Source organism: Sebastes fasciatus, chromosome 23, assembly GCF_043250625.1.
Source record: "Sebastes fasciatus isolate fSebFas1 chromosome 23, fSebFas1.pri, whole genome shotgun sequence".
Classification (NCBI taxonomy): domain Eukaryota; kingdom Metazoa; phylum Chordata; class Actinopteri; order Perciformes; family Sebastidae; genus Sebastes; species Sebastes fasciatus.
This window is the reverse complement of record NC_133817.1, coordinates 13,045,172-13,072,344: the sequence shown is the minus strand read 5'-3', so window position 1 is coordinate 13,072,344 and position 27,173 is coordinate 13,045,172. Positions and strand designations below refer to the sequence as shown.

At 41.5% G+C, this 27,173-nt stretch overlaps 1 protein-coding gene and 1 long non-coding RNA gene across 7 annotated transcripts in view; both read right to left on the bottom strand.

Annotated features, from left to right (window-relative positions):
* Nucleotides 1-5,730: 5,730 nt before the first annotated feature.
* anks1b (ankyrin repeat and sterile alpha motif domain containing 1B) overlaps nt 5,731-27,173 on the bottom strand; it is a 248,195-nt gene continuing 226,752 nt past the window's right edge. For 3 of the 6 annotated variants that reach the window (XM_074625196.1, XM_074625200.1, XM_074625201.1), the window contains 9 exons: nt 25,428-25,631; nt 22,425-22,550; nt 18,219-18,290; nt 16,429-16,515; nt 15,132-15,269; nt 14,863-15,030; nt 11,332-11,454; nt 8,214-8,305; nt 5,731-7,033 (listed from right to left, as the gene is read on the bottom strand). In XM_074625196.1, the coding sequence (XP_074481297.1) occupies nt 6,985-7,033; nt 8,214-8,305; nt 11,332-11,454; nt 14,863-15,030; nt 15,132-15,269; nt 16,429-16,515; nt 18,219-18,290; nt 22,425-22,550; nt 25,428-25,631 (1,059 nt within the window). In that variant the 3' untranslated portion in view covers nt 5,731-6,984. The remainder of the gene's footprint in view (nt 7,034-8,213; nt 8,306-11,331; nt 11,455-14,862; nt 15,031-15,131; nt 15,270-16,428; nt 16,516-18,218; nt 18,291-22,424; nt 22,551-25,427; nt 25,632-27,173) is intronic. The other 3 variants (XM_074625197.1, XM_074625198.1, XM_074625199.1) reach the window with 3 other exon arrangements.
* On the bottom strand, nt 9,422-10,373 carry LOC141761670 (uncharacterized). The gene is made up of 2 exons (XR_012592619.1): nt 9,819-10,373; nt 9,422-9,491 (listed from the first exon to the last, which is right to left on the bottom strand). It is a non-coding gene; the product is annotated as an uncharacterized LOC141761670 (long non-coding RNA).

Here is a 27,173-nt window from a genome sequence, read left to right as displayed (position 1 = left end):
AACTTCATTAGTCTACTGCAGATTATTGTTTCACTAAATGAAACACATTTATCCGGTGGTAGTGTCTAGGCCAGAGGTCAGCAGCCTGCAGCTCTTGGAAATTGAAATGAATAACTGTTTTCTGTTTACATTTTCATTTTTATTTGTCATTGTTGTAGGTCTATGGTACGACGGTACGACGGAGTATTAAGGCCACATTGAGGAAAAAAAAACAAATCTGAGATTTCAAGAATAAAGTTATAGGTTTATGAGAAAAAAAAGTCATAATATTATAGAGTAGTAATTTGACGTGTTATTTTCTTTTCTCTATGTTCTTACTTTATTCTCATAATATTACGACTTTTTTTCTCGTAAAGTTCTGACTTTATTCTCGTTATATTACGACTTTTTTTTCTCCTAAAGTTACGACTTTATTCTGTAAATCTCAGATGTTTTTTCCCTCAATGTGGCCCTAATACTCTGTAGTACATTGTCTCTTTGGCCCTCACAGCATTAGACTTATATACTATATAGATAGATTTTATATAGCATTAAAATCATTGTGTTGTTGTACTGTTGCTTGTATACTGTAGTATGTCGAAGAAAATAAAAAAGTCATAGGGTAGTATGTCGAAAAAAAAGTCACGGTATAGTATGTTAAAAAAAGTTATTAAAAAGTCATAGTATATGATAGAAACCTGTTTTCCACATTGATCCAACCTCTCCTTCACTACCCATGAAAACAGAGGCAGCAACACTTTGCGGGTGTGATTTGTTACTTTTGGAGCAGTGCAGGATTGTTTTTTTCAAGTAGTTTCTTTGTACGCTACTGAGATAAAGTCTGCCAGAGTCTATTGCGAATGTGTGTGTTGTTGTTGTGTATAAGAGAGAGAGTTTTATTATCTAGCCAAAAATGTCCGTCTCTCCTCACTGTGTCCAGCTTTATCAGGTGGAACATCGCGAGCCGAACCTAGCAGGGTGTTTAGTCTTTTACAGAGGCGGTTTATCCTTCTTATCACCCACTTTGCAGCAAGTCAGTTCCATGTTGGACAATTCCAGTACGTTATGATAATCTGAATGCTTTTGCACCACATCTGCCTGGTACAAAAAAGTGTTTTGTGCCCTGCCAGTCATTTACCGAATGCAGCAAACTGTCTTTATGTAAAATAGTTTCTCACTGCAGATTCATTCCTTGGCTCTGTTTGCGTATTAGAGCTGGATAAACCGTGAGGATCTGAATCTAAATGAGACCTGCATTATTTCCCCCAGTGGGTACATTAGTTCTCTCTCTCTCTTGCTGCCCCTATTGAATTAATGCCAGATAATATTGTGATTGTTACATGGGCAGTTTTTACATAGTCGTCTCATTTAGCCTCTAGCCGTGGGCAGTTCGCACCATCTGGAACTTTGGCCCTCTCCCACAGTCTGACACAGACGGTGAAACAAAGCATGTACTCTCTCTGTCTTACACTTAGAAAATCTAACAAATTAGTGTTCTTTTAACAAACCATCATCTCTCCATTCATTATCAGTCTTTTCCTTTTTAAAATCTAGCAGATTCTAGCTGTGGATTGTAAGCGTTTTCATTCAGTGGTTTATGGCTCATGATAAATGCTTGTTCAGCCTTCCAGAGGCTCACTGTAAATGTCAGTCCGCTGAAGTTTAATAGACACTCAGCCGTAGCCGCTCATCCTTTTCCCTTCACACATATTTTATTTATTTTTTTATAAGGCTTGGTAAAAGATGGTGATGGTGTGTAAAAGAACTGCCTCTGGTGTAAATCTTGCGATAACGCTAGAGTTGTAGTGGAGCGTAAACTCCTTATGCAGTTTATATTTGTGGAACATACTGTACTGTACTTATACTGTCTGAACCAGCAGGAACATTTAGCATTTATCTCAAGTCTGAAGCTACTTGTCGAGTTTGAATCCTTTTAAATCCTTTATCAAATCTTTAGGCTTAGCTTTTAATTAGGGTTGTCAATCGATTCAAATATTTAATCGCAAATTAATCGCATTGTTTTTATCAGTTCAAAATGTTTAATACTCTTATCAACATTTGAGTGGACAAATATGCTTGCTTTATGCACATGTATGTGTATATTTATGATTGGAAATCAATTAACAACACAAAACAATGACAAATATTGTCTAGAAACCCTCACAGGTGCTACATTTAACATAAACAAATATGCTCAAATCATAACATGGCAATTTGCATTAACGCATTAAATAAATTAGTCGCGTTAAAATAAATTTGCGTTAACACGTTATTACGGCGTTAACTTTGACAGCCCTACTTTGAAACGATCTACAGTGGCAAAGTTAACAGTTAACAGAGTTGGGTTTATTTTCTAGCTGCAAGTTCTGTCATATCCAGGCAGGCCATGTGGTGAGATCAGCCAGAGGGGCTCCAGATCTCATACCCTGCCAGCCTATTTGTGTTTGTTTAGTTAAATCCCTCATTGCTAAGCTTTATGGGAAAGAGATGTGATGGAAGCTGCAGCTGAGATGCTAAGTGGGCATCTAAGGTGGTAACGTAATTAGATAAAGGTCATGCTTCTCTTTAGGTACAGAATCAGGCGAAAACCACGAGTCTCCCTTTTACAGACGTGGCCACTTTATGATAATCACATGCAGTTTGACTTTGATCGAATTTTAATGATTTGAATTGTTTCTCAGTGTTAAGGTGCTGTGCCTGGAGGAGCGAGGGAGGGCGTACTCTGAAGTCACTACCGTCACAGCCTGGTACTAGATCCAACCTGAGGTATGTGACACTCACTACTAACTCACATACACTAGCGTCTGTAAGGTTAGTTTGATATTAAAGCTACGATTGGTATTGTTGAGAAACCAGCAAGAGTACGCTAGATTTTTAAATTGATCCAACCAAAAAACCCAGCCCAGTGTTGCCAACTCTTTGCCAATGAAAGTAGCAGCATTAGATCCAAAAGTCCGTACATCTAGCGAGCAAGTCACCAATATTTGTCATTGTTTTGTGTTGTTAATTGATTTCCAATAATAAATATATACATACATTTGCATAAAGAAAGCATACATAGACAAATCTTCCTTTAAGGTACATTTTGAACAGATAAAAAATGATAATTCGATTAATTATGGACAATTAATCGCAATTACATATTTATATATCGATTGACAGCCCTAATCTATATGCATTAGGTTTGTTGCTTATTATGATTTCATGTTGTGGGTCCTTCCTTCGGTCAATAAGCGGCTGCTCTGATGGTTCGCATGGCTATTTATCATGGCAGTGTCAATGTGTGTAAAGAGCTTTAGAGGCTTATGGGTGAAACTATGAGGGGATCTGGTCACCATGGAAACTTAGCAACTGGTTTATCATTACCGCATGTATCAATGTGTCGGTCGGGTTGTCTGGAGGCCAGTGGAGGTAGTCGATTGAGCTGATGACCTGGTGCAGACCTCTCTGTCGGAGTCGATGCACTCCTGAGCTGTCTTAACTGTGATGTCTAGTAAGTCACAAACTGGACTTGCTGTGTGGTATTAAAGAGGTTTTAACCAACTATCTGATCATCACCGTTAATCAGTTCTATGCAGTTCTTTGGCAGTCCTAATCACTTATTGATTTTGGACAAAACCGCTCCAACTGATGACCAGATGACAGGGAGAGCTACTTCAATATCAATTGTAATTCCGGGTGTGTCTTTTGGGTGTTTTGCACGGCTCAGCTTTTACACCTTGCTGCTGCGTTCAAGGTTCAGTCTGTTTTAACTTTGGCCTTGTTTGTTGTGACATTATCGTGTAGCAATCGGTGATGAATTGCATCTAAAGCCTCCTGATCATCTGTTCTTTGAAGGTTCACGACATCCAGAGCATTAATGTAGCATCAAACAACTATTTGCTATGTAAAGATATAGAGTCGCTCTCCCTCTGTGTGTGGTGTCATCCGAGCTTCTTCTTGCTTTGTTGACATCGCCGGGCCGGGCATGCATGCTTTTAATGCATGTTAGCATTCCCCACAGGCTAGCTCATGGATGCCGCTCTGCACTGCTCTCATAAAGAGTAGAGATATAGAGGAGTAATGTCTACCTGAGCAGAGAATGAAGTCGCTCTCCCTTTGTGTGTGGTGTCATCTGTGCTTCTCCGTGCTTTGTTGACATTGCTGGACCAGGCGTGCTTTTAGTTGCACGTGAGCGTGCCCCACTGCTCTGCACTGCTCTCATATGCCGGTTACAGCTGATAACGCCGTCCCGACCGATGCCGCTGGTGCAAAAAATTTAATAGAAGAGCAGATTTAGTAGAAAGGTAAATGAATAAAGACGCAAATTAAAACAGAAATATCAATTTGTGTCACACTTTATCAGTTAAAAGTAAGCTTAAACAATCTTACCTAAACAGAGTGGAAGTGGGATGGCGACTCCAGTTCTCAGCCCTTTACAATACCATCCCAGCATCTTCTCTCCAGCGGCTTCACAACAATTTACACTTCAGTTTGTGCTTCACTAATGAGGCTTTAGGCTTTCACAACCTCAAGGTGTGAATCACCCACATGGGTTCAACGTGAGGGAACTCCCCACATGGCAATAACAACTTCAATGGAGGGAGAGAGCGAGATCTGAGATCAATAGCCTACTGATTTATTAATCAGGCTGAATGCCAGGTAACAATCTGAAAGCTATCCCTAATTGTGAGAATTTATGTTTAAGTTTCTCCTGAGCCTCAGGAGTCGATACGTAAAACAGCTTTGTTTATAAATTAGTATACGAACAATTCTTTATGTTTGATTGAATTTTAATGATTTGATTTCTGTCTCTTTGTTAAGGTGCTGTCCAAGATGCTGTGCCTGGAGGATCGAGGGGGGACGAGTTCTGAAGTCAATGCCGTCACAGCCTGGTACTAGATCCAACCTGAGGTATGTGACACTCACTACTACATCACAAATGTCTGTAAGGTTAGTAAAATTATCCAACCAAAAAAACCCAGCCTAGTATTGCCAACTCTTTTCCAATGTAAGTAGCAGCACTAGCTCCAAAAATCGCCAAGCCACTCCTTCCCTCAAAATCCTTATAAATGTAAACATAATACAATTTAATAATGAATAAATACATTAAAAATAAATACATTTAAAAGTTGATAAAAATATATAAATATAAGGGAAAATTAAATAGAAGAGTATAATTAATACAAAGGTAAACAAATATAGAAGCAAATTAAAACAGAAATATCAATTTGTCACACTTGATCAGTTAATTAAAGGTGCTAAATTTGTTTACGAGAGCATTAATATAGCAGCAAACAACTATTTGCTATGTAAAGATATAGTGGAGTAATGCCTACCTGAGCAGAGAATGAAGTCGTTCTCCCTCTGTGTGTTGTAATCCGGGCAAGAAACACAAGAAAATAGACTTGACAGTCTCAAGCTCAATAAGATATTAGAAATTAGAAGATGTAGCTAAACTTTTGGCTTGTTTACAACATGTCTGATTGTTTGTTTCCTTGCCCCGTGTCTACTGAAGCTGTTGTGTTTCCAGATTTCAGCAATCACTGTGGAAAGTACAATTTTATCTTAACCAATAACATGATGGCCAAACATGCTCAGATTCCTAAAAGATGGTAGTCAAACTGTAGTGTAAGGGTGTTTTCACAAGTCAACATTTATTCTGTTTTAATCAAACATGAAAGGGAAAAAGAAAACAAATATGAAATAGACCTTTTTAAGTAGTGGTTGAGACAAAGCAAATAACTCAAGACAACTTTATCCGAGGATGAATAATGGTTTTACAAGTCATATTTTATTCCATGTGCTTTACAGGGATATAAATAATGGCCAAAATTACAAAAATCAGTGTGCTGGAAGCCCAAGCCTATGTACATAAGTTGGTCAGCAGTGATGTCACCAAATAACGCATCTCCGTTTTCACTCAAAATACAATCTCTACCATCTACCACTTCGTTTAACCTCCAACCTTTATTTTGGTACCTTGTTTCCAGTGCCACGTACTGCAAGTCCTGTATTCGTTTCTCTTTTACATTACATGTATGAACAATGAGTTGGCAAAATATCTATGTACATTTTATAATTGGACAATGTCTCATCCAAATAATACAGTAATACTGCGTTTAAAATAGTACATCTGCTAGATAAGAGTAGAGCCCCATGAGAAATGATGGAGGGTTGACCTGACAAGAGTTAGCTAGCCACCTGCAACATTCACTCTCTGTGTGTACAAGTATGATCATATAGTTTCAGATTATTTTTTTTTAAAGGATGGCCATCGTTCTCAAGCCCAAGGTTTTCATCTCATCATAGAAAAATAATGTAACATTAAGACAACAGTAGACAAGAATTGCACAGGAATAATCATAATCATCATGGTAATATAATACTCTCATATTAAACATTAAAATGTCGGGCAATACGAATAGAATACTTTTTTTTTTTTTTAAACGCCAGATGCAGTTTTGTTCACGTAGGTTCGTAATCCGTTACGAGACACGCGTCTCATTAGGACACACCCGTTTGCATCTCCAGCGCGTTGCAGCTAGTCCAATCACATTTACACACTTGTGCATATATCTCTGTATTATTTTCTGACTTTAAAGAAAATAAAAAGACCAAAAGAGCCAGCCGTCGTCAAAAACCATGCCCCATTCCAACAGTGACACATGCCCAGTGGTGCCTTTTAGCGAGTCCATACTCAACAGTCTCCATGGAGACGCTGTGACCGCCCAAAAGTTCACAGGTCACGCGCATAAAAACAGATCCTGCTGCAGTCGCAGAAAGTTGAGGCTGCTTTTTCAAATAACATTCAGAGCAGACCGACGTCTGTCAAGATGCAGTCCTGTTAGTATGTTTTAAAATGTCTGTTTTGTCCTATGTTTACTGTGTCAAGCATCATGTGGATGAGTGATGTTAACATTTTTGTAGTCAACCTTAAACACTGTGGAGTAGCGTCCATGTTTGTAGTCCTTTTGTAGTCCATTTTGCATTGTATTGTGTGACAAGGTCCGTGTTTAGGGCTGGCTACATTCTTTGCATTCCACAGTAATAGACATGAGCGTCCGGCATTGCCCTGCAAATGAGATGACATCACTTATCGAGAGAGCCCTCACACCCCGCCTCTCCACCGGCCCCCCTGCTCAGCAAATTCCAAAAGGGCCACCATGCGTCTCACAAGCCACATGCTAAAAACCTTTTACATACAAGATTGTTTCCCCTCCAAATATAATCAGGTTTATGGCCAGGGAAAAAATCCATTTGGTTAAAATTAATTCTGAACATATAACACATAAAAGTGCTGAAAAAATGTGCTATAAAAGCAAAAAAAAAAAAAAAATCCTGTGACACAGGAGTTTAAAGTTGTCAAAGAAATTCACAAGTTTGTTAGTATTTTCAAAAAAATAATCTGATATAAAGAATCAAAAAAGTTGTAATACATTCTAGTAGCCTGCTGGATGAACCAGTTTGAGTCAAAGTTAGACTGTGCTACATCACCTCTCCTGATATTCGGCTCTCCTCTTGGATTTAAAAAAATGTCTAAAAAGTCTGAGCTTTCCTCCAGAGTTGTCATGTTTGGACAACGGCCCTCCGTATTGTCAGCTCCCACACTGGGCTCAACAGACAGCTAAAACACTGTCACAGCTCTTAGCAGTATTCTGGTTACAAATGTCATTCAAGTTGTCAGGGGGCAGTTGGACAAAAGGGGGCTGAAATGTGGAGAAAAGCGAAGGATGGAGGCAGTCAGAGGAGGAAAAAAAGAGGAGAGAGACGAAGCCAAACGGTTGCACCCATCAACAGGAAGAGAAAAAAAACACAAGAAGCTGGAAGCAGAGCAACCGACTGCTTGACCGCTGACCGACAAACAGGGAAAAAAAAAACGGAGCTGACCATTCCCCCTACAGGTGGAGACAGAGAAGTGCACCACAGCCCTGGGTTCAAAGGTCATGCGCCAGCCCTGCAGGCAGGAGGATGGAGCCCGGACCAAAGAGGGGGGGGAGAGCAGAAACAAAAGAGAGTAGAAGAGACAAGACAGCGCAGCGCCAAACGTCATCATGCAGTGGACAGGCTCGGCTAACGGGGGCGGGGCGGGATGTTTTTGTTTTTATATTTTTCAGCCGGTGAGGTGACGCGGCGGCGTGCGTCGCTCGTGCCCAACTCCGGGGGCGGGGCCCCAGTACGGGGCAACCTCTGAAAGGCACACACACACAGGAGTGGACAAGGCGGGTGTATGTTAGAAAATAGTGGTCTCGTACTTGGTGTTGACTCCTCTCTTGGCCTCCTGACCCGGCTCCACAATCCACGGCACGTTGGCGTGGCCCTTCTGGTCCATGGAAGGCTGCTCCATCTGACGCACACAGGGACGGAAAAGGAAGAGGAAGCAGTCGGAAAAAACAGCCAAATTATTTTTCAACGACCTGCATGTTCTCAATTTTTTGAAAATACTGCACATTATTGTTTTGATTTTTTGTACTTCTTTAGGATGCAAACGGCTGTTTCTGTTGAAAATTGACATTTTTTGCACACTGTAGGGGCAATTTTCTGATGCAATTTCATGCTAATAAAGTCAGTGAAAACAGAGTGAGACGGTAGAAGGAATGAGATGGAGGATGTGCTGCTGCTTACCAAGTAATGTAATGGAAAATAATAACTCAAAATGTGAGAGGGAGATGAGATAGATTACAAATGAGAAAGCAGAACACAGATCACGGACGGGAAACCATATCTATAAATGTATAAAAGCAAAATCCGGCTGGTCCTGAACGATTACAATGTCTATGTGCACTTCCTGTCCATCCTAGCAGTTTGTATTATCAAAGAGCTGTGTGGACTCTGTCACTGTGAAGCTATTCTGGCCTCAGAGCTGAGAAACAAACCAAACAATCTACATTGCTTTCAAAAATAACCCCACGGCAACCAATCGAGCGGCTGGGTTTTGTTGCTGAGGGTGTTTTTTCTCCAATCTATTGGTTTATTTTCAGGTGATGGAGGGAGAGGGGGGACTGTGAGAGCTGCAGTTTTGACAGTAGAAGGCTAAATTTGTCCTTGCACACTCTATCCAATTCTAGTAATGTATTTGAACAAATATTAGTGGGGGAAAAATTCACCTATGTATCGTAAATTTTTATTTTTACCATTTTTAAATAGGTTTTTTTTAATGCCAGAATCAATATAAATGCTTAATTTGAGTCTATGCGGAGGTAAAAGGAAGTTTTTATTGTTGTAGTCTGAGTAACATTGACGTCATATCCGTTCCGTATCCGTCAACCAAAACAAACCGCAGCGAGCCGAAATGCAAAAGTAGAAAACGGTGGAGGGTCCGCGTCGAAATTTTTTTAAATAGATTTTTAATGCCAGAATCAATATATTTGCTTCATTTGAGTCTAAGCAGAGGTAGAAGGAAGTTACCGCTTTTATTGTTGTAGTCTGAGTAACGTTACGACATATTTGTTCCAGATCCGTGAAACCAAAACAAACCGCAGTGAGCTGAAACGACAAAGAAGAAAACGGCGGCGGGTCCACGTGGACACGACCTGCACCCTCACATTTTAAATCCAACGTGGTAAACACTACACATACAGTAAAGTATAGAAACACTTTGGGGTTCACACATTGCAGGAAAAGCAGAACTAGACATCACGGCTAGAGCTGCATGCTAACTCTGTCACGGACAGGAAACGTTATCGTATCGCGGTAACGTGCCGTCAAACCAGCCGTCACTCTCATCTCTGTGGTCAAATGGTCCGACGCTACGACTGTAGAGCACCCATATACTGACATTTATGCTAAATGCATTCCAATGGAGCTTACGGGAGAGCTAGCGACGAGCTTGGCGAAGTTAGTTGAAGTATACACGTGACCACGTCCGGTTTTCAAAATAAGGTGTTAACAAAGGGAACTGTATATACAAAATACATATATGGAAATAATATTGATTGGATTATATTATAAGGGACAATGACTGATATATTTGACTTCAGGACATCTCTGACTACATACATGCTGAAAATCAAACATTTTTCTGTATTAAATTAGAGATTTTCCAAAGTAAAAGTATGATTCAACTTTTTCACATGGTTTAGTGTTAAAAAAGTTAACAAAAATCGCAAAAGAACGTGATATCGAATCGCAATACTTGTAGAATCGCAATACTTAAAAATCGCAATACATATAGAATCAGGAGATAGGTGTATCGTCCCTGCCCTAACAAATATATTAATCTACTTCTGGAGTAAACAGGGTTAATCAGAGAGTTCTGCAGTATACTAGCAGAGCCATGTTTCTCTTATCTTGTCTCAACACACTGCTACGGCAACAATACGGAAACTATAATATTAATCCACTTCTCTATCCTCTCGTCTCTCTCTCTCTCTCACACACACACACACACACACTCGGACAACCACAGCAAGACCTTATAATCTTGTTACGGGGTTACAGGATTAAGGAACAAACACACTTTCGATCACAGCAGCTCAAACCCTCATCGTGCGTCGAGAAGAACTCGTTCAGAGCATCACCAGGATTAGTCTCAAATTCATCAACCAACCGCACATGAAGCCGCTGAATGAACTACGCCTGCCTTCAAAAAACAAGTTCTATATCAACACCCCTTTTTTTTTTGGTTTTCTGCAGAAGAAGGGTCGGAACATAAGAGCTTGAAGTAACGCTGCAGGGACATCACAGTGTGTGATATGCAAACCTTCAAAAGGAGAGCAATCTCCAAGCTGATGCAAAACACGCCGTACCGCAATGGGAGTCTATTGCACTTTAGCACATTTGAATCATTTCTTGGCACACTGTGTACGCTCTGGTACTGCAGTCTTTTGATGACCCTTTAAAAAATTCAACTGCCTTGTGTGCAAGATGAAGATGAGCGAGAAACAGCGCGGATCAGAAGGAAAAAACACTCCCAAGTGTAATTCAATGGAGGTTTTAATGCACTGAGTGTTTTAATAAACATTTAGCTAATTTTAAACCAGTGGTTATTGCTTCAATTTGCTTTTTATTTACCATCTTGAACGTGCATCTTTAAGGAGGCAGTGTATCGCCCATCCAGGGGTGGAATCGGTGCAGCGGGGCACATAAAAACGGACTGAGGCACTAAAGTCTACGTCTGATTTCTGCTCTGCATTAGCTCTAAAGAAATTAAAATGGGTTTATTTTTAATGCTGTTGATATGGAGATAGAGGTAGTAACTGAAGAATGAGACACGCAGACACTCACTGCAAACAGACCACACAAGGATGCGGAGTGAGTCGAATAAAAAGCGACAGGATAAAAATGGAAGCACTTACAGATGGCGCTTTCTCCTTGACTAAAAGAAAAACCAGGTGGAAATAAAGGATAAGAGAAGGAAAAAGCGTGGAGGACCTGTGACTGAGCTTTGTGAGGAAGATGGAAGAGTCGAGGGGGAGGAAGAGGAGGGTGGAGAGGAGGCCGGTGAGGGGTGTAAATGTGGCCCAGTGACCAGCGGCTGACGGGGGACATGATGACCTACAGGGATCAGAGGTCATACACAGGTCAAAGTGGGGCCCGCTCAGCAACACCAACACCGAAAAAAAACAGCAAAGCAGCGACGCAAAAAAAACCACAGCAATGACAGAGCAGCTGCATGGCAACAGGGAAAAGGCAACAACACTCCAAAAAACCAAAGCAAAACCATGGCAACAACATGGCAGCAAAGTCATCGCCCTGGCAACAGCGTGGGACAGCAGCATTACTGCAATACAGCAAAACTAAAACAAGAGTAGGCCACATTTATATAGCAACTCCTGCGTGGCAACAAACACTCCCAGCAAGACGAATATGGCACGGCAACTGTACTAAACATCACTCTGCAAAAGCATCTTCACAAGCCAGACTCCCTATTCAATTTTTCTTTTTTCTCAAAGTGGTGAAAAATTCGGCCAATGAGGCGAGATAGCTTGTGGTTACATTTCATTTGTGTACAATCAAATCTCCTAGACCACCAAGAAAATGAACCAGCTGCTTGGAAACAAGCTATTGTCACTTCACCGGGAGGCTTTCTCACTCCTTTTTTTAAAGAAACATGAGGTTGTAAGACTCGATCATACAGGGTTAGAGTCATGTATTTCAATCCCGTTTTGAAGCTACACTCCGATTACAGTAACACGCCAATGCTGATCAAAGACAATAGTCATCAGACACGGTCACACTCAATGAGGGCAAGTTAAGTGGATGTTGAGGGAGAGATTTACAAGCAGATATGCTCGTAAAAACACACACACACACACGACATGAAAATGAGAAAAGGAGGGTGTGGAGAAATAGATACTTGTGGGCAGAAAAACAAAGCAACAGTGTTTTAAAACACAGGGGGCTTGAGAGGTGCTGCAGGATGGAGATTATGGCTGGCAGGTGGCAGGAATATTAAGTGAATCCTGCAGTATCTTTGCCCTGCTGCACACCACAAGCCATTAACTACATCACACACACACATATATATGAACACAGAGAGGGAAAAGGCAATTAATGGTTAATGTAACGGTTGCAGACTCAGCAGATTGCGTGTACACATGCCATCGTCCATCATCTCTGTAGGCACAGGACCACACACAACGTTCGCAAAAACACACTCAGGAGGAGAGCGAACACAAATAGTGCGTGTGTGCTCTTATTCTATCTTTTCTCCTCCTCTGTCTTTCCTCACCGTCTCACATCTCGCTCTAACTTTAGAAAGTGAGACCGTTCCTCCGACGCCACCGATTCTCCTCCATCACCGTCTATTTCTTCCATGCCTCGCAGTATGTAAATGGACTTAAATTTGGTCTGATATAGCAGCCGCCGTAACTCTATACTGGGCCCTTTAGACACACACTTGTGCTGCTGTGCCGGCCGGTGCGTGTCGGTGGAGGAGGATAAGTGTGTTAGCGTGACTATTTTAAAGCTCTGTCAGGGGTTAATGGGAGGTTGACAGGTTTACAGAGAGACTTTGTGACGCTGTGGTTGGAGGAGGCATGAAGAAATGCGACACACGTTTTGCACATATACATACACACAGAAATTCATGATAGAATGTGGGACGCAAGTATCTAATATCACAAAGCTAGGGCGGGTATCAAACAACTGTTAAAGGGACCCTGTGGCATTTATGACCACTAGTAACCTATTGGGCCAGGAGAAACAACAATTTCATACTATTCCATCAATTGCGGTAAGATGCAAGGAAGCGTAGCAATTTGCCAACTAAAGGGAGGCGTCCAGGATGCATCCTGATCAGATTCCTTAACCACCTCAGCTGGCCCCTTTTGACGCAAAAGGAGCAGCTTCTCTACTCCGAGCTCCCTCCGGATGTCTGAGCTCCTCACCCTATCTCTCAGGCTGAGCCCTACCCAAAGATCATGACCATAGGTGAGGGTCGGAACGTAGAATGGACCGGTAAATCGAGAGCTTTGCCTTCCGGCTCAGCTCCCTCCAACTCCTGCTCCATTTTACCCTCACTCGTGAACAAGACCCAAAGATATTTAACTCCATCGCCTGGGGTTTTGACGCACTCCCAACCGGAGGGCCCAATCAACCAGCAGAGAACGATAGTCTCAGAATTGGAGGTACTGACTCTCGTCCTGACCGCTTCACACAATCAGCTGCAAACTGCCCAAGTATGTGCTGGAGGTCACGGTCTGATGGAGCCAACAGAACCACATCATCTGCAAAGAGCAAAGACTCAATTCTGAGGTCTCTAAACCGGACGCTCACCTCCATCCCGGCTGCGCCTTGAGATCCTGTCTATCAGAATCAGCGACAAGGGACATCCCTGGTGGAGGCCAACACCCACTGGAAATGTGTCTGACTTTGTGCCGAGTATATGGACTGCTGTTTGGTGCATAAGCACAAACAACAGTCAGAGACGTCCATAGAGCCAGTCCCTAGTAGGTCCCTGCCTTTGCCTGCCACAAGGCTCACATTGCACCGCACCCCAATGCCTACCCCTGCGAGTGGTGGGCCCACAGGGCTAGGGATGTTCCGGTATCAAATTTGAATGCTACAATTACTGCAGCCAAAAATATCACGGTAAATGATTTCATCACGATGAAATTCACCTTGGATTTTATCAAACCTAACAAACTAAACGTGTGCATTGCAGCTCTGTAGGACTAACATCAAATACACTATTAACAAAAGCAGCTTGGTCTGTAGATTCTATGCACCCATTGCAGTTGCTCAAACACATACGTCTGATACCTCAGCATTTTTGATGAGGATCTGATGGACTGAAATGTCAATAAATGAATTATCCATGCAAGTTTGCAGTATGTAGGAGTCTTCCACGTGAAGATCCTTTATCTTCTTACACACAAACACACACACACACACACACACACACACACACACACACAGTGAGGCGAGCCAAGCAAGCGTCCCCAGAGGCCAATGCAAACAGGCCTCATCAATCAGCCCAGTGTGGAAGACACTGCAGGGACAGGAAGACCGAATGGACGCTTAACAGATCAAATATCCACCTACACCTCTGCCACCATGTCCGCTGGGCCAAGACTCTCTCAAACACACACACACACACAAAACACACACTCCAGGATAACCCCAGCAAACTAAACTGAGAGTTGAAAACAACGTATTTGAGCAAGGATGAGAGACCGGAACGAATCAGAGGAGAGGATGGACAGATTCCAGTGTGAATGGGACAGAGTTGATGGGATGTTGGTTAGATTTGATTAGAAGAGTTGAAAGGTGTTATCGGAAAGTGAAAATCCATCTTAAAACTATTCTTCTACAATCCTGTGCTGTATATTCATTTTGGAAAGAGTATTATGAAACAGCTATAAGATGAAACTACTCCGCAAGGAACTTTCAAAAGGCTCAACGAATTTCAGTTTAGGATGGATTTTCCCTGGATTCTGCCTGTGCGGCAGCGATGCTTACAGATTTGCGGATGTTGACTCGAGGTTTGGGGACGGGTTTGCTGGGCTTGCTGTCAAAGCTCTCAGGCAGCGTGGACGATCCGTGGCCGCTCTTCCTGGCCTGCAGGGCCAGCTGGTAGGCCACCTCGAAGGCCTGGCCGAGTGTCAGGATGATCTCGTACGCCAGGTTCTGACAAGAGGGTAACGTGGCGTGAGAATACAATATGATATTATAGGCACTATGACTATGATGTTTGCTTTCAAACACACAGACTCAGTGTCAGTACTGACCACATCAAAAGCAGTGAAGACGTGGCAGTAGTGGTGACTGGACTTGAGGTCTTTGGTGATGTAGGCAAATGTAGACAGATCCTCTGGATCCTGAGCCGCACACGAGATGTTACGAATCTCATGTTCTGCTATGATGTTCTGCAGAGAGAGAGAGAGATAAAGAGGTGCAGAGAGTGATTGTTGATTATCTCCAGTGAGCCACTTCATGGAAAAACAAATCTGATTTATTATTCATCTAATTTCACACATCCCAAAACTATAATCGCTGTAGCACAATTTTGGTTTGAGAGTTTTCTGGAGTCACTGAGTTGGAATTTGTCCTCTGGTAATGTCACTGGAGAACACTCTTGTCTTTGTGTTGTGTTAATTAAAATCTCAGTGCTGTGAATTATAGAACATCAAAGCCCCGCAAGAAAGTTTTTAGAGAGCTATAACGTTAGGAAAACAACTGTTTTTATCGTACTGGACGATACCATTTTTGTCTTTGATTCTATAAAAAGATATCAGCATATTGATTGTATTTGTCAGGTAAGTGAGGACAACTCCCTATACATTTTTTTTTTGTCTTTTTGTACACTGGGAAAACAGATAAGATAAATAAAGAGAATAGTGAAGATTTACTACTTTCCACTGCAAAAATGCAAAATCATACCAAGTACCTCATAACACTTAATATAAGACACAATCACCTGACAAGTAGCATTTCATAGGGACTTGTTTTCAGACTACGCATCTTGAATATCTTAAGTTAAAAAAAAGGCCTGAATATTACATCTTATTTCAGCAAATCTTACCAAGAGGATTTTCACTTTATTACAAGCGAAAGCACCTTATATTAATTGATTTTTAATTGATTTTTTTTAGAGTTGCCTCTAGGTCCCAGAAAGGTGAATCCAGGTAAAGCCACTGTCTTGATTTCCCTTTTCAGTGTGCTTTATCTATAAAACGTTTGCATGAATGCACAGTTGTTTGTTTTGGAAAAAAAAAAAAAATCATTCTATTAAGGATTTAATGAACTGAGTAGGTCGTTATTGATTTTTCTTAACATCCAGCTCATCCATTCCATACTGATTATTGCCTGTTTGTGTTTTGTCCTCTTTTACACCTTATTGACTTTTAACACCACACAGTGATAAACCAGTCAGGGCTGCAGTAAAAGCAGAAACATCAGCTCTGCTACGCCGGCCGTTTTCTGACAACATCTGAATGTCACTCCTGCTCGTGTTCAAAAAGCCTGACCTTTTCACGTGTTATTTACAGTAGGCGTCACAGGAAGTGAGCCGTGAAGCGTCGTTACCTTATTTGTGGCGTCGATGAACTTCACTCCTTTGTAGGACACGGAGAGTACGATGGTCGGCACTTTCTTCATCTGTTCTGTCGACTTCTTGGGAGTGCGTGAAAAGCAAAAGGGAGACAAAAAAAAAAAAGAGAGGAGAGATGACATTTGAGGCGCTTCATACGTAACAGCCGAAACAGTGCGCAGGAATCCGTTTTCAGTATTGAACTTTTAACACTGCACAGTTGAAAATTATAATTAGTTTCACATTAATGAATTTTGTTCGGTAGAGATCTCCTCTGAATTTAATAACCTTTTAGTTTTATACAAGACATAATCCATGTCCCCGGGCCTACAAGCGTGTGAGACATTTTTAAAAAATGTAAACAAATAAAGAAAGCGTGACGTAGATGAGCTAATTGTCTATTGATTACTTCCTCCTTTATTTTTTTATACTTTTAAGTCATTTCAAATAAAGGTCAAGGGTTGTCAGGCGCCTCATAAAAATACTTCCCAATTACGTTTCTAAACCCAATCGACTGCGGCGCTGCAAAATCCAATAAGTCCATTAGCTTTTAATCCACATCGGGCTCCTGCTGACATATCTCTCCTCATTCTTTTTAATTACATATTGGCACTTTAACGCGTCTCAATTACCTATATTTAAACTCATTATGCAGCGAGGTGCTGTGGAGAATCGTGTGATTTACAGCGAAGTCGGCGTCACCCTCCAAGCTGTCATTCTACCTGCCAGAAGATTTTATATATTCAGAAGAAATCGACGTGAGATGAGTCCCTCTCTTGCTTTCTCGGTACCTTATCTTTTATCGCTTGTCATCTCCCTCTCTCCGTATCCATATTTCTATCACACTCCGTCCCTCATTTCTCCTCCTCGTCGAATCTACTCCCTGCTATCCTTCCCATATCTGAGTCTTTTTCTTTGTTCAGTTTTCTTTCCTCCCTGCTCGCAGCGTGCTGCTCCTGCGGTTCGGCCTTGTCAGGATCAGGTAGTGCTGAAAAGCTGACAAAGGCTGCCTGGATTCGCTGGCAGACACGCAGCTAGAGGCTATGAAGTTGGGATTTAAACATTCACATCTACCTCCACGCCGCAAAGATGGAGGGACAGATAAAAGGATGTTCACGTGGTAATAAAAGCCGGAACGATAGCATGTGCATCTCGTTGCACTTAATTACAACCTTGGTTTGCAGCGAAGGTGTGTCAAACTGAGGAAGGGAGAGAAGTAGCAGAAAGAAAGATGCCCTCTGATGTGGCAACATAAATATAGAGACAGAAGGAAAGAGGGAGGAGGAGAGAGGAACAGAAAGCTTTGCTCATGAATATTAAAATTTATCTTCACACTGCAGCAGCTCAGGATGATGAGAGAGATGTGAGCGGAGGGCCGGAGGAGAGAGTCAGTCGGTGTGTCAGTAAAATATGGAAAGAGAGAGGGAGCAGGAAGGAAAAAGACGTGGATGGCAGGAGACGGAGAACAGAAGAGTGAGCAGGTGATCTGAGGTGAAAGGAGGGTCACGGAGTATCGAGCCACCCAGGCGAGGATATTAAAAATAAATCCCTCAATACACTTAATCCACCTTCATGATACTTTAAAGTTTAAGCTCTAGTGTGAGTGTGAGGGCAGACGATGAGACGGTGCCCCAGATTGAAAAAGATCCAGAAAGGTTTTTTGTTTTTTTTATGAGAAAACATTTACATAATGCAGCCACGTGCATTCATCTTTAATTTATTACTACTTTCTGTAGCTTCTTTCAGACTTCTTTTTAGCAATGCAGTAGAAGTAAAGTGTGCTTACCCTCATTTTGGCACAAGCGTCTTGTGTGGACTCCGTCCCTCTCAGCTCCTTCACCAGCATGGAGCCCAGGTACTGTGGAAAAGACACACAATAAACACGATTAGTAAATTACACACAAGGGATATAGAAGTATGTGAGGGTCTGGTTGTGGCTGTACACAAAACCCTGTAGCCATATTAACATGGGGTGTAAGAAAATATCAATACACTTGAGTGTCGCGATATTATGTTTTGTGATACCGCATCGATTCTATGTTTAGTACTTTCGTTTGTAGCGGTGATTTGTTTATTTAGCAGATTAAGATCAATGCTCAAATTTAAAACCAAAGCCTATGTTCTCCTCTCAGATGAAGACGTGTCCCACCTACATTCAGTTCTGCAAATGATGAGCTACTTAATGAAGACATCATTCTGCTCAATGATGCTGAGGAGGAGACTGATGTCTCCACTTCTGTGGCTTTTGAAATAGTTTTTCCTACAAAGCTGAATTATTTTTATTGTCTTTGTACTTTTATTTGTATTGTTTTAATGAAATAAATACACAATAAAAATAATATAATGACAAAATGTATGTATATTTATTTAATTTATAGTAGAGCTGCAACGATTAATCAATTAGGTGTCAACTATTACATTTTTCATCAACTATTTTGATAATTGATTAAACGGTTTGAGTAATTTTTAAAGAAAGAAAATCGAAATTCTCTGATTCCAGCTAATTGAGAAAATAATCAACAATGAAAATAATCGTTAGTCGCAGCCCTAATTTATACTTCATCTCTGTGACAAATAAACTCCAATTATTTCCTATAATTTGAGTAATTTATGGATGCCATGTTTACATTCGGCTGTGCTAACAGAGTTTGATTAAATGCACACACAGCAGTGATTACATCCACTTTGAGAGGCTCCTCGAGGGACATTAACATCCTTCTGTCTGGACGCGACTCTGTGGCCAGACATTCTGCACACGTACTGTAGTATCTGATTTAATAAAGAAGCTACTAATAGCGACAGGGTTTTACAGGGTGTTTATGTCGACATTAGAGCACTTAATGGGTGTGACATCCACCGCCTCGCACTGCCCTTCCCACTTATGAAAAGAGGCCTTGTTCCCTAAAGTGGGACCCCAAACGAGGCTTTTAGTGGATTAGAAAGAGAAATATTTACAGGCTAATGACTCCAAAATATAAAATATCTACCTCACGGGATTTATCTTATATTTGATTAGTGATAAATTCATTATGGAGGCGAAATATGATTTTGGACAAATTGCTTTGTTTTGGAGTCTGGTCCTTGGCGGATCAGAAGAAGGTCATCTGCGTATGTTAACAATTTGTCTTGAGTCAAGCCAACAATCTTAAATCGCTGTTATGGCAGGGTTGCTGGCACTTATCCTAGAAATCGCATTACAGCTGCACACAAGACCAGCTGCTGTCTTGTCTACCGTGTCTCTATACGGCAGTAATTGTTGGTGTACAAAAACACACAAGTCTTTCATTAGTTCCAAATGAAATTCAAAGATGTCGGTAACATAAGAAGACTAAGAGTCTACGGCCACGCCAGCAGCTCTGTGAGGCTGTACTTAGGCACAGCGGTGCTTTGAAATGGTCACTAGCCGTGTTTCCGTTCGATTGTCAAGCGAATTTTAAGCAAACTTTTGAAAAGACGCCAACAGCCGAAACAGCCGATAAGTCATGTTAAACGTTACCTACGTCAGAATTTATTCGGCAAAGCATTTTCATAATCCATTTAGCGCATCAAGTCTTTTTTGACAAAGGCAAAAATCACCTCAAGCAAGCGTAAAAGTTGTTTTTTTTTAACGCAGCTACAGTAGCTGTGTGTGCATTTTGAAGTATCGCATTAGAAAAGCTGTATGGAAACGTCAAATTCAATAAAAACTTTCCTCAATTGCGCAAACAAGTTTTTACGATCGCTTGAGGTAGTTTTGTCGAAAAAGTCTTGATGCGCTACATGAGATATGAAAAAACGCCTTTGCCGATGTAGCAAAAATGTAACTCAAATGTCTGATCAGCTGTTTCCACTGTCGGCGTCTTCCCGGATATTTATTTATATTGTCTTTGTCTCAGGGCAGCATTCAACATGGTCAATACTAGCTGACATGACAGAACAAGTAAAGCTTGCCCAACTGAAACAAATTCCTGAAGATCTCTCTCCATTTCCAAGGCGACTTGTTTTAGTCGTGTCTAGAAGGTAATCCGCAAATTGCGACTCGCTGCCCGACGACGTATCCTAATCTTAACTATTCGAGGTTAAATGTCTAACCTTAACCATCTCGCGAGAGTTTTGCAATTTGTGTGTTCTTCTACTCTGTTTACTGGCGGATTACAGCCATGCGTAGCCTATAGCGCCATCTTCTGATCGAACTACGCAGCCTAGTTTAGATTACAATTGAATAGTAACAGGACTATTGACAGTGCTACCATGCTGATGTTTAGCAGGTATATGTTTACCATATTCATCTTAGTTTAATTTGTCAGCATGCTACCATTTGCTAATGAGCATTAAATACAAAGTACGACCGAGACCGATGGCAAAGTCATTAGTTTTTGTCATAAACCAAGCTGCAATTTAATACCGGGAACAACTCCCTGATGTTTTGTACATTTCATGAATCTACAGAAGCTTTTAGATTCATACAAAGGAGCTCACAGAGTCAATGTTGAGATAACACTGGCTGTTTAATGATGCAGAGTGGTAATGATGTCTGCAGGGTTTTATTGGAAATGGATTTGTAATAACTTGAGATAATATTGTCGAGCTGTGGTTGTAAAGCTGAACATAACAAAGTTATGTGGTGCTGAAAGTGGAGGTTTTTTGTTTATTTAGAGCCCGAGATGAAAATGTGAACTGTGCTTTTATTTTTGTCCTTTTGGCTTTTTACCATCCCTCTTTCTCTATTAACACTAACGCAATACACTCTCTTTCCTCTCTCCCTCTCATTACCGTCTTACCCGTCTAATTTATTCTTATTCACTCTCCATCTTCCTCCAGCTTGCCAATATTCACACTCAGCGTTCTGCCTCCCCCTCTGTTGTGCTCCCGCTCCATTTATCTCACTTTCTGAGCTTCCTGGAGCCCGTTGTCCTGGGACGGCGAGCGCTTTTAGACATGTTGTCATAAATGGCTCCGTGAAAGCACCTCCATATTTTCCCCCGGCGGCCCGCCCGTTGTGCGTTCCCCATCATCCGCCCAAAACACATTGCCTGTGTAGTTGTACATCTGTCGGAGGCCTAATGGTCCTCGCTGTTTCTATCAATCTTTTGAGGTGAGAAAGCGAAAAAGGGGAGATTCTTTGACTGAGGGAAGATGTGTCCTTGGGATAATTTTACCTCTTATTCACTCAGCCTCTATCTCATCTTTCATTCATGTTCGATTTCAGCATCACAATTTATTTCTCATCTCCGCGTCCTATTTGTTCAAATTCTTGATCTCTCTCCAACTATCTTTTTCACCTCTCTTTCTCCCGCTCTCTCTCTCTCTTACTTAATCATCTCCTCCATGTCTTCCACCACAGCGCCTCAGAACCAATCAGAACGTATATTCTGAGATTACATTCCCGAGAGCCAATCGCGGCTCAAAATTGCATTTTCTGCGCCGCTCCAAGTCAGTAATCATTCCTGTCTGGGTGCCGAGCATATAGCCAATCAGAGGTGCAAGGCTGTATCCGTGGTAACGTGGATATATAACAGCCTTTTATGTAACTGGCAAAGGTCTAAATTTACCAAAGTGCTGAGAATAAGTGAGTGCAGTATTGACTGAAAGGTGAAGCTGAGGGTCATTGATCTTTAATATTATTACCTTACTGTAGGTGTGTATTGATCGCATGCAAGTGGAGATGAAACGATCAGTCGATTAATCACGAAATTATGGAAACTATTTTGATGTTGATCAATTTACTGTTTTTTTTAACAAACAATACCACTAATTTGTGAGGGAAATGTCTTTATTCTTTACATTTTTGGGTTGCTGGAAAAAAAATTAATAAATAATTCCTGACAATGACTGATATATTTGACTTCAGGACATCTCTGACTACATACATGCTGAAAATCAACCATTTTTACTGTATCAATTTAGATATTATCCAAATTAAAAGTCCCTAGAGGAGTATGATTCAACTTTTTCCCATGGTGTAGTGTTAAAAAAGTTGGACACAAGAGTGAAGTGAAGGGGTTGGACTCACGTAGGCTTCGTAGTCACAGGACTGAAAGATGAGCTTCTCGGGGTGATGCTGCCAGTACTGCACCGGAGTGGACGAGGTGGCCTCGTTGGGCGGACGCAACGTGATCGGCTCGCACCACTCGCCTGCCTGGAACGACAACCAACAGCGTGTTAGAACACCCAACAGGATCACACAGGATTACATAGACGGTGCATGACATCGGGACTTGTGCTGTGTATCCCGTGTTGACATGACTTGCTGGCCTGATGAATAAGTGTAAGTTCTGTAATGAAACAGCTTTCCCGACTGAACATGAACATGCCCTTCAAAGGGACACAAGCTGCAGAGAACATCCGAGAGGAAATTAAACTTGGGTGAATTATGCTCGGCTTCTAGATGTTCCACATTTTTAGCTCAGTTTAAGACTCTTTGCTGCTGCTTTTTCACCCACTGAGCTTTCACCTTTTAAGCAAATACCTAAATCCTATCTGCATACTTTACTCAAATGTCTGCGGATAACAATTACGTTTTATGGTCTTTCATTCTTTGGTAAATGAAACCAGATGATATTCTGCGTGTGGAGCTATGCACTCATCCCGTGCCAAAGACTGCACGTTTATGTGTCCCGTCAGGACGTTGGTGAGGCACTGCGGAGGTGAGATCTTGTAATCACATGCAAAGATGTTGGATAAACAGCCTGAGGATAAGACTTTAGAAACATGCATTAGCTAAATCTACGCTAAACTCCACCAGCTTATTCATGTTACACATGTTTTTCCCCCACACACTATGACCCAAGCTGATGAACTCAGCTGCAAATCTTCATCTTAAATGGATGGTTCTGGTGTTTTGAAGTGGGGTTGTATGAGGAACTTATCCACAGTCAGTGTATTTACCTACAGTAGATGATGGTCGGTACGCCCCCAGCTAGGAGGAACAAGCAGGAGTTACCGCATGGAAGCGCATTTAGCCACCTAAAAGAATGACTCACTTAAAAAACTCAATATCAGTTTAAGTGTACGCTATATTTAAGATATTTTTGTTTGTGTTTGCCATGAAGCAGCTTTACAGTCAATGTTTCCAACGGGGAACCGAAGCCGTTATTTATGTTCTCGCAAAAGCCATCAGACTCCAGTCGACTATTGGTCGTTATGGTCTTAGTCGACTAAGATTTCTTTAGTCGATTGGTCATTTTTTGTACGTTTTTCATGCTGAATGACTTATTTAAAGTAATGGTTTTGTGTGTGAAACTCAGATTTACAGATCTGTCAATCAAATGAAATACTCGATTATTCAACAAAAGTGTTTAGTCGACTAAGAATTTCTTTGGTCAAGGACAGCCCTACCAGACTCCATTGAAAAAAAACATATATTTTACCTCGCAGAACACAGGAGTTGCTGGTCTACCGCTGTCTCGATCGGGCACAAACAAACTAACCGATCGAGGCAGCGGTAGACGAGCAACCCCCGTGTTCTGCGAGTTAAAAAATGTTTTCCAATGGAGTCTTTGGCGAGAGCATAGATGGATACAACGGCTTCAGTTCCCCGTTGGAAAAGTCTGACTGACGGCAAGGTAAAGCGGTGAAAATACTCTAAATATAGCGTACACTTAAACTGATGTTGATTTTTTTTTTTTTTTAGCTGTGCCTTTATTTTAGGTGGCTAAAATACGTTTTGCTGCCGGCCCCGTCCACAGCAGTACATTGCTTCGCTTCCGTGCGGTAACTACTGTCTGCTTCTCCAAGATGGCAACGTGCCGACTGTCATCTTCAGTAGGTAAATACACTGACTATGAATAAGTACCTCATACAACCCCACTTCAAAACATCCAAACTATCCCTTTAAGGACCACAAAATGCATTGCACCTGTTCTCCGGGGTTTTGTTTTCTAAATCAAAGAGAACAGAAGGTGAGGGCAGAGCCAGAAGGAGAAACATTTGTGGAGGTAACCAATCATAGAAATGTGGCGACAGTCAGAGAAAGGAGGTAATGAAACAGACAATAAAGATATCTCCTCTTTCCTCTCATGGTTATCCTTCTATTCTGGCGAAGCTGACTCATCGGTGCCACCTCAAGAGTGTTGTTTCTAGAAAGGGGGGATACACTGTGACGCACACACTTGAGGGATTCAGCAGGGTAAACATAAGTGTGTGTTAGTCTGCATTTGGTATGCTCTGTGATTCACATGGAGAGACACAAAAAGACCCTAATCATACTGAATCAAAACACAGCTGCTGCCTCAGATGTGTGCCTGAGTCACTGTGCTGTTTCTGATCGGAAGTCATAAAGTTCTAATTTTGCGTTTGGATGAGAATGAAATTGGCATGAAAGTTGCGACACTGAAGTACGTCTTGTTTATGCAGAACTATAAAATCTTCTGATGTTTGATATTAGAGACAGACAACTGGAGATAAACGTTTTATTTCGTAAAGCGGTAGATTACGCCTGATTGCATTTGTAAGCATGCCAAAAAATAACTGTTGCACTCCGCCCACCGCATTGTGGTTTTGCATATTTTATAGCACAAAGTTTCAGGCATAAATTCCATGTTTCCTTAATTGTAAAATTTATACGAGCTCTGAGCTGCGGAGCCGGCTGCCGGTGTCAGATGGTCTGCCTGCTGCACATTATTAATGGGGTCTTTTCAACAAGCAAACAGGCAGATAAAACACTTTTGGCTCGCATCTTGTAGCTATTAGGGACCAGCATTTAATTACCGAGATACTTCATCGAATATTAAGATATATTCCGCCGTCCTGATTAGAAATGTGATTACTTACTGGAAGCTCATTAGTTTATTATCGCTTTGAATCTGTAAAATTAAAGGATATAACTTTGATTATTTGATTACAGCAAGAAGACTTAAAGGATAAGCACAGAAGATGTGTTTGCGGACAATCAGAAAAATATGTATCCTTTAAGCATTCAGCTTAGCAACTGTATCTGTGACTACGACCATTCATAATAATACTCTCCCCCTCCTTGCCCTCCATTCATCCCTCCATCCTGTCCTCCCTTCCTCACCATGCTAACTTGGGCCATCTGTCGCTCCAGCTTGGATCGCGGCACGTCCTCGAAGTAGTTGTCATTGCTGCGCTGCCTGCGCCGGGCGTCCGCCTGCATGATGAGGTGCTGCACGTCCAGAGATCCGCCCGGGACCCCCGCCGTGTACGCTGCCTGGCCCACCGACGGGCTGAGCTGGGGAGGAGTGTGGTTCCCGCCGGGCTCCTGGGACAGAACGGGTAGGAAGGAGGGGTGGGGGGGGAGTGGAGGGAAGCAAGAGAGGGTTCATTCATCATTTCATAATGTGCTGTGTCACTGCTGCAAGAACAATAAGTAGGGCAATTGCATTCACTGTGTGCTGTCACATTGTATTGTTTCAGCTACAGTGTCGCCAAAAGTGCTTTATAAAAATCAGGGACAAAGACTCTGTCCTGTTAGTGGAAGGTCTCGGCTGGTCCATCAGAGTCTGAAGCCTCGCCCGCTGACTGTCACTTTAAGTGGCTCGATCCTTAAAGTGGAAAGTGATGTTCATTTAAGAGGCTTTCCGAGCTGAGCGGAGACTAAAACTCCCAAAAGAATTAGAACTTTTATGCGTTTTAATGGTCTTACACAGTAGAAGGTCAGCTATTTCTCCTGAGAGGTTATCCACTTTCGGTTGATTACATATGAGAAGAGTCTCAGTAGAAGAGGCCCGTTCTGGTGATTTTCTTTTTTCTGGGATTGTGGAAGCTGAAGTTGTTATAACTTTGCCTCTCAGTTCTCATCCGGAGCCTCGTTCCGTTCATTCACCCCATTTGTCCTAATGCACCCAGCTGTCAGCCGCTGTTTGTACCGTGTTACTGAGTAAACACAGCTCTCTGCTCGCACGCTGGAAGAAAATGCTGGTTAAACGCATCATTTTAGCCTGTATTGAGCCATATATAGTATAATAAGGGCATGGTATCATAATATTTTGCAATATTGTATGGATACATGGATGTCAAGTATTGATCTTTTATTATATAAACTATCAACCTCTTCACAATCTGACGGCCGCTATCCTGTCTTTCAGAGGTTGTAGTGGGCTCAGTCTTAAAGTAAAGAGGAGAAAAATACAACTACTATCATATGAAACTAGAAAAACCTAAGGAATCGACTGCTACCAACCATGTCATGTTTGCTTGTTGGGAAGAACGCTAAATAACGCTGCATATTTATGCTAAATTTTGTTGTGGAAAAACGGTCATGGACATTTTTAAAGGGGTCCCTTGACCTCTGACCTCAAGATATGTGAATGAAAACTTGTTGATGAACACAGTGAAAACTGTATCTTATAAGATAAAACACATGTTGATAAAATGCATAATTTGCAGTTGAATAAATCGCAATATATCTAATCGCAATAAGATCGTATCGTGACTTAAGTGTCGTGATAATATCATATAGTGGGGCCTCTGGTGTTTCCCACCCCTACTATATAATCTTGCTATTCTTCAATTACAAAAAGAATGGAGTGAAATTAGACCTGAAACAACTAGATGATGATTCGATTAGTCGAACCAAGCGGAGATGCAAAGCATTTGCTTGTTCTAGCTTCTCAAATGTGAAGATTTGTTGCTTTTCTCTTTTGTTTTATTCTTGTAGTATTTCTGAAATTGTATTGACTCAACAAAAAATATATACAGTATATTTACTAGGGCTGTCAATCGATTCAAATATTTATTCATAATTAATCGCATGATTGTCCATAGTTAATGGCGATTAATCGCACATTTTTATCTGTTGAAA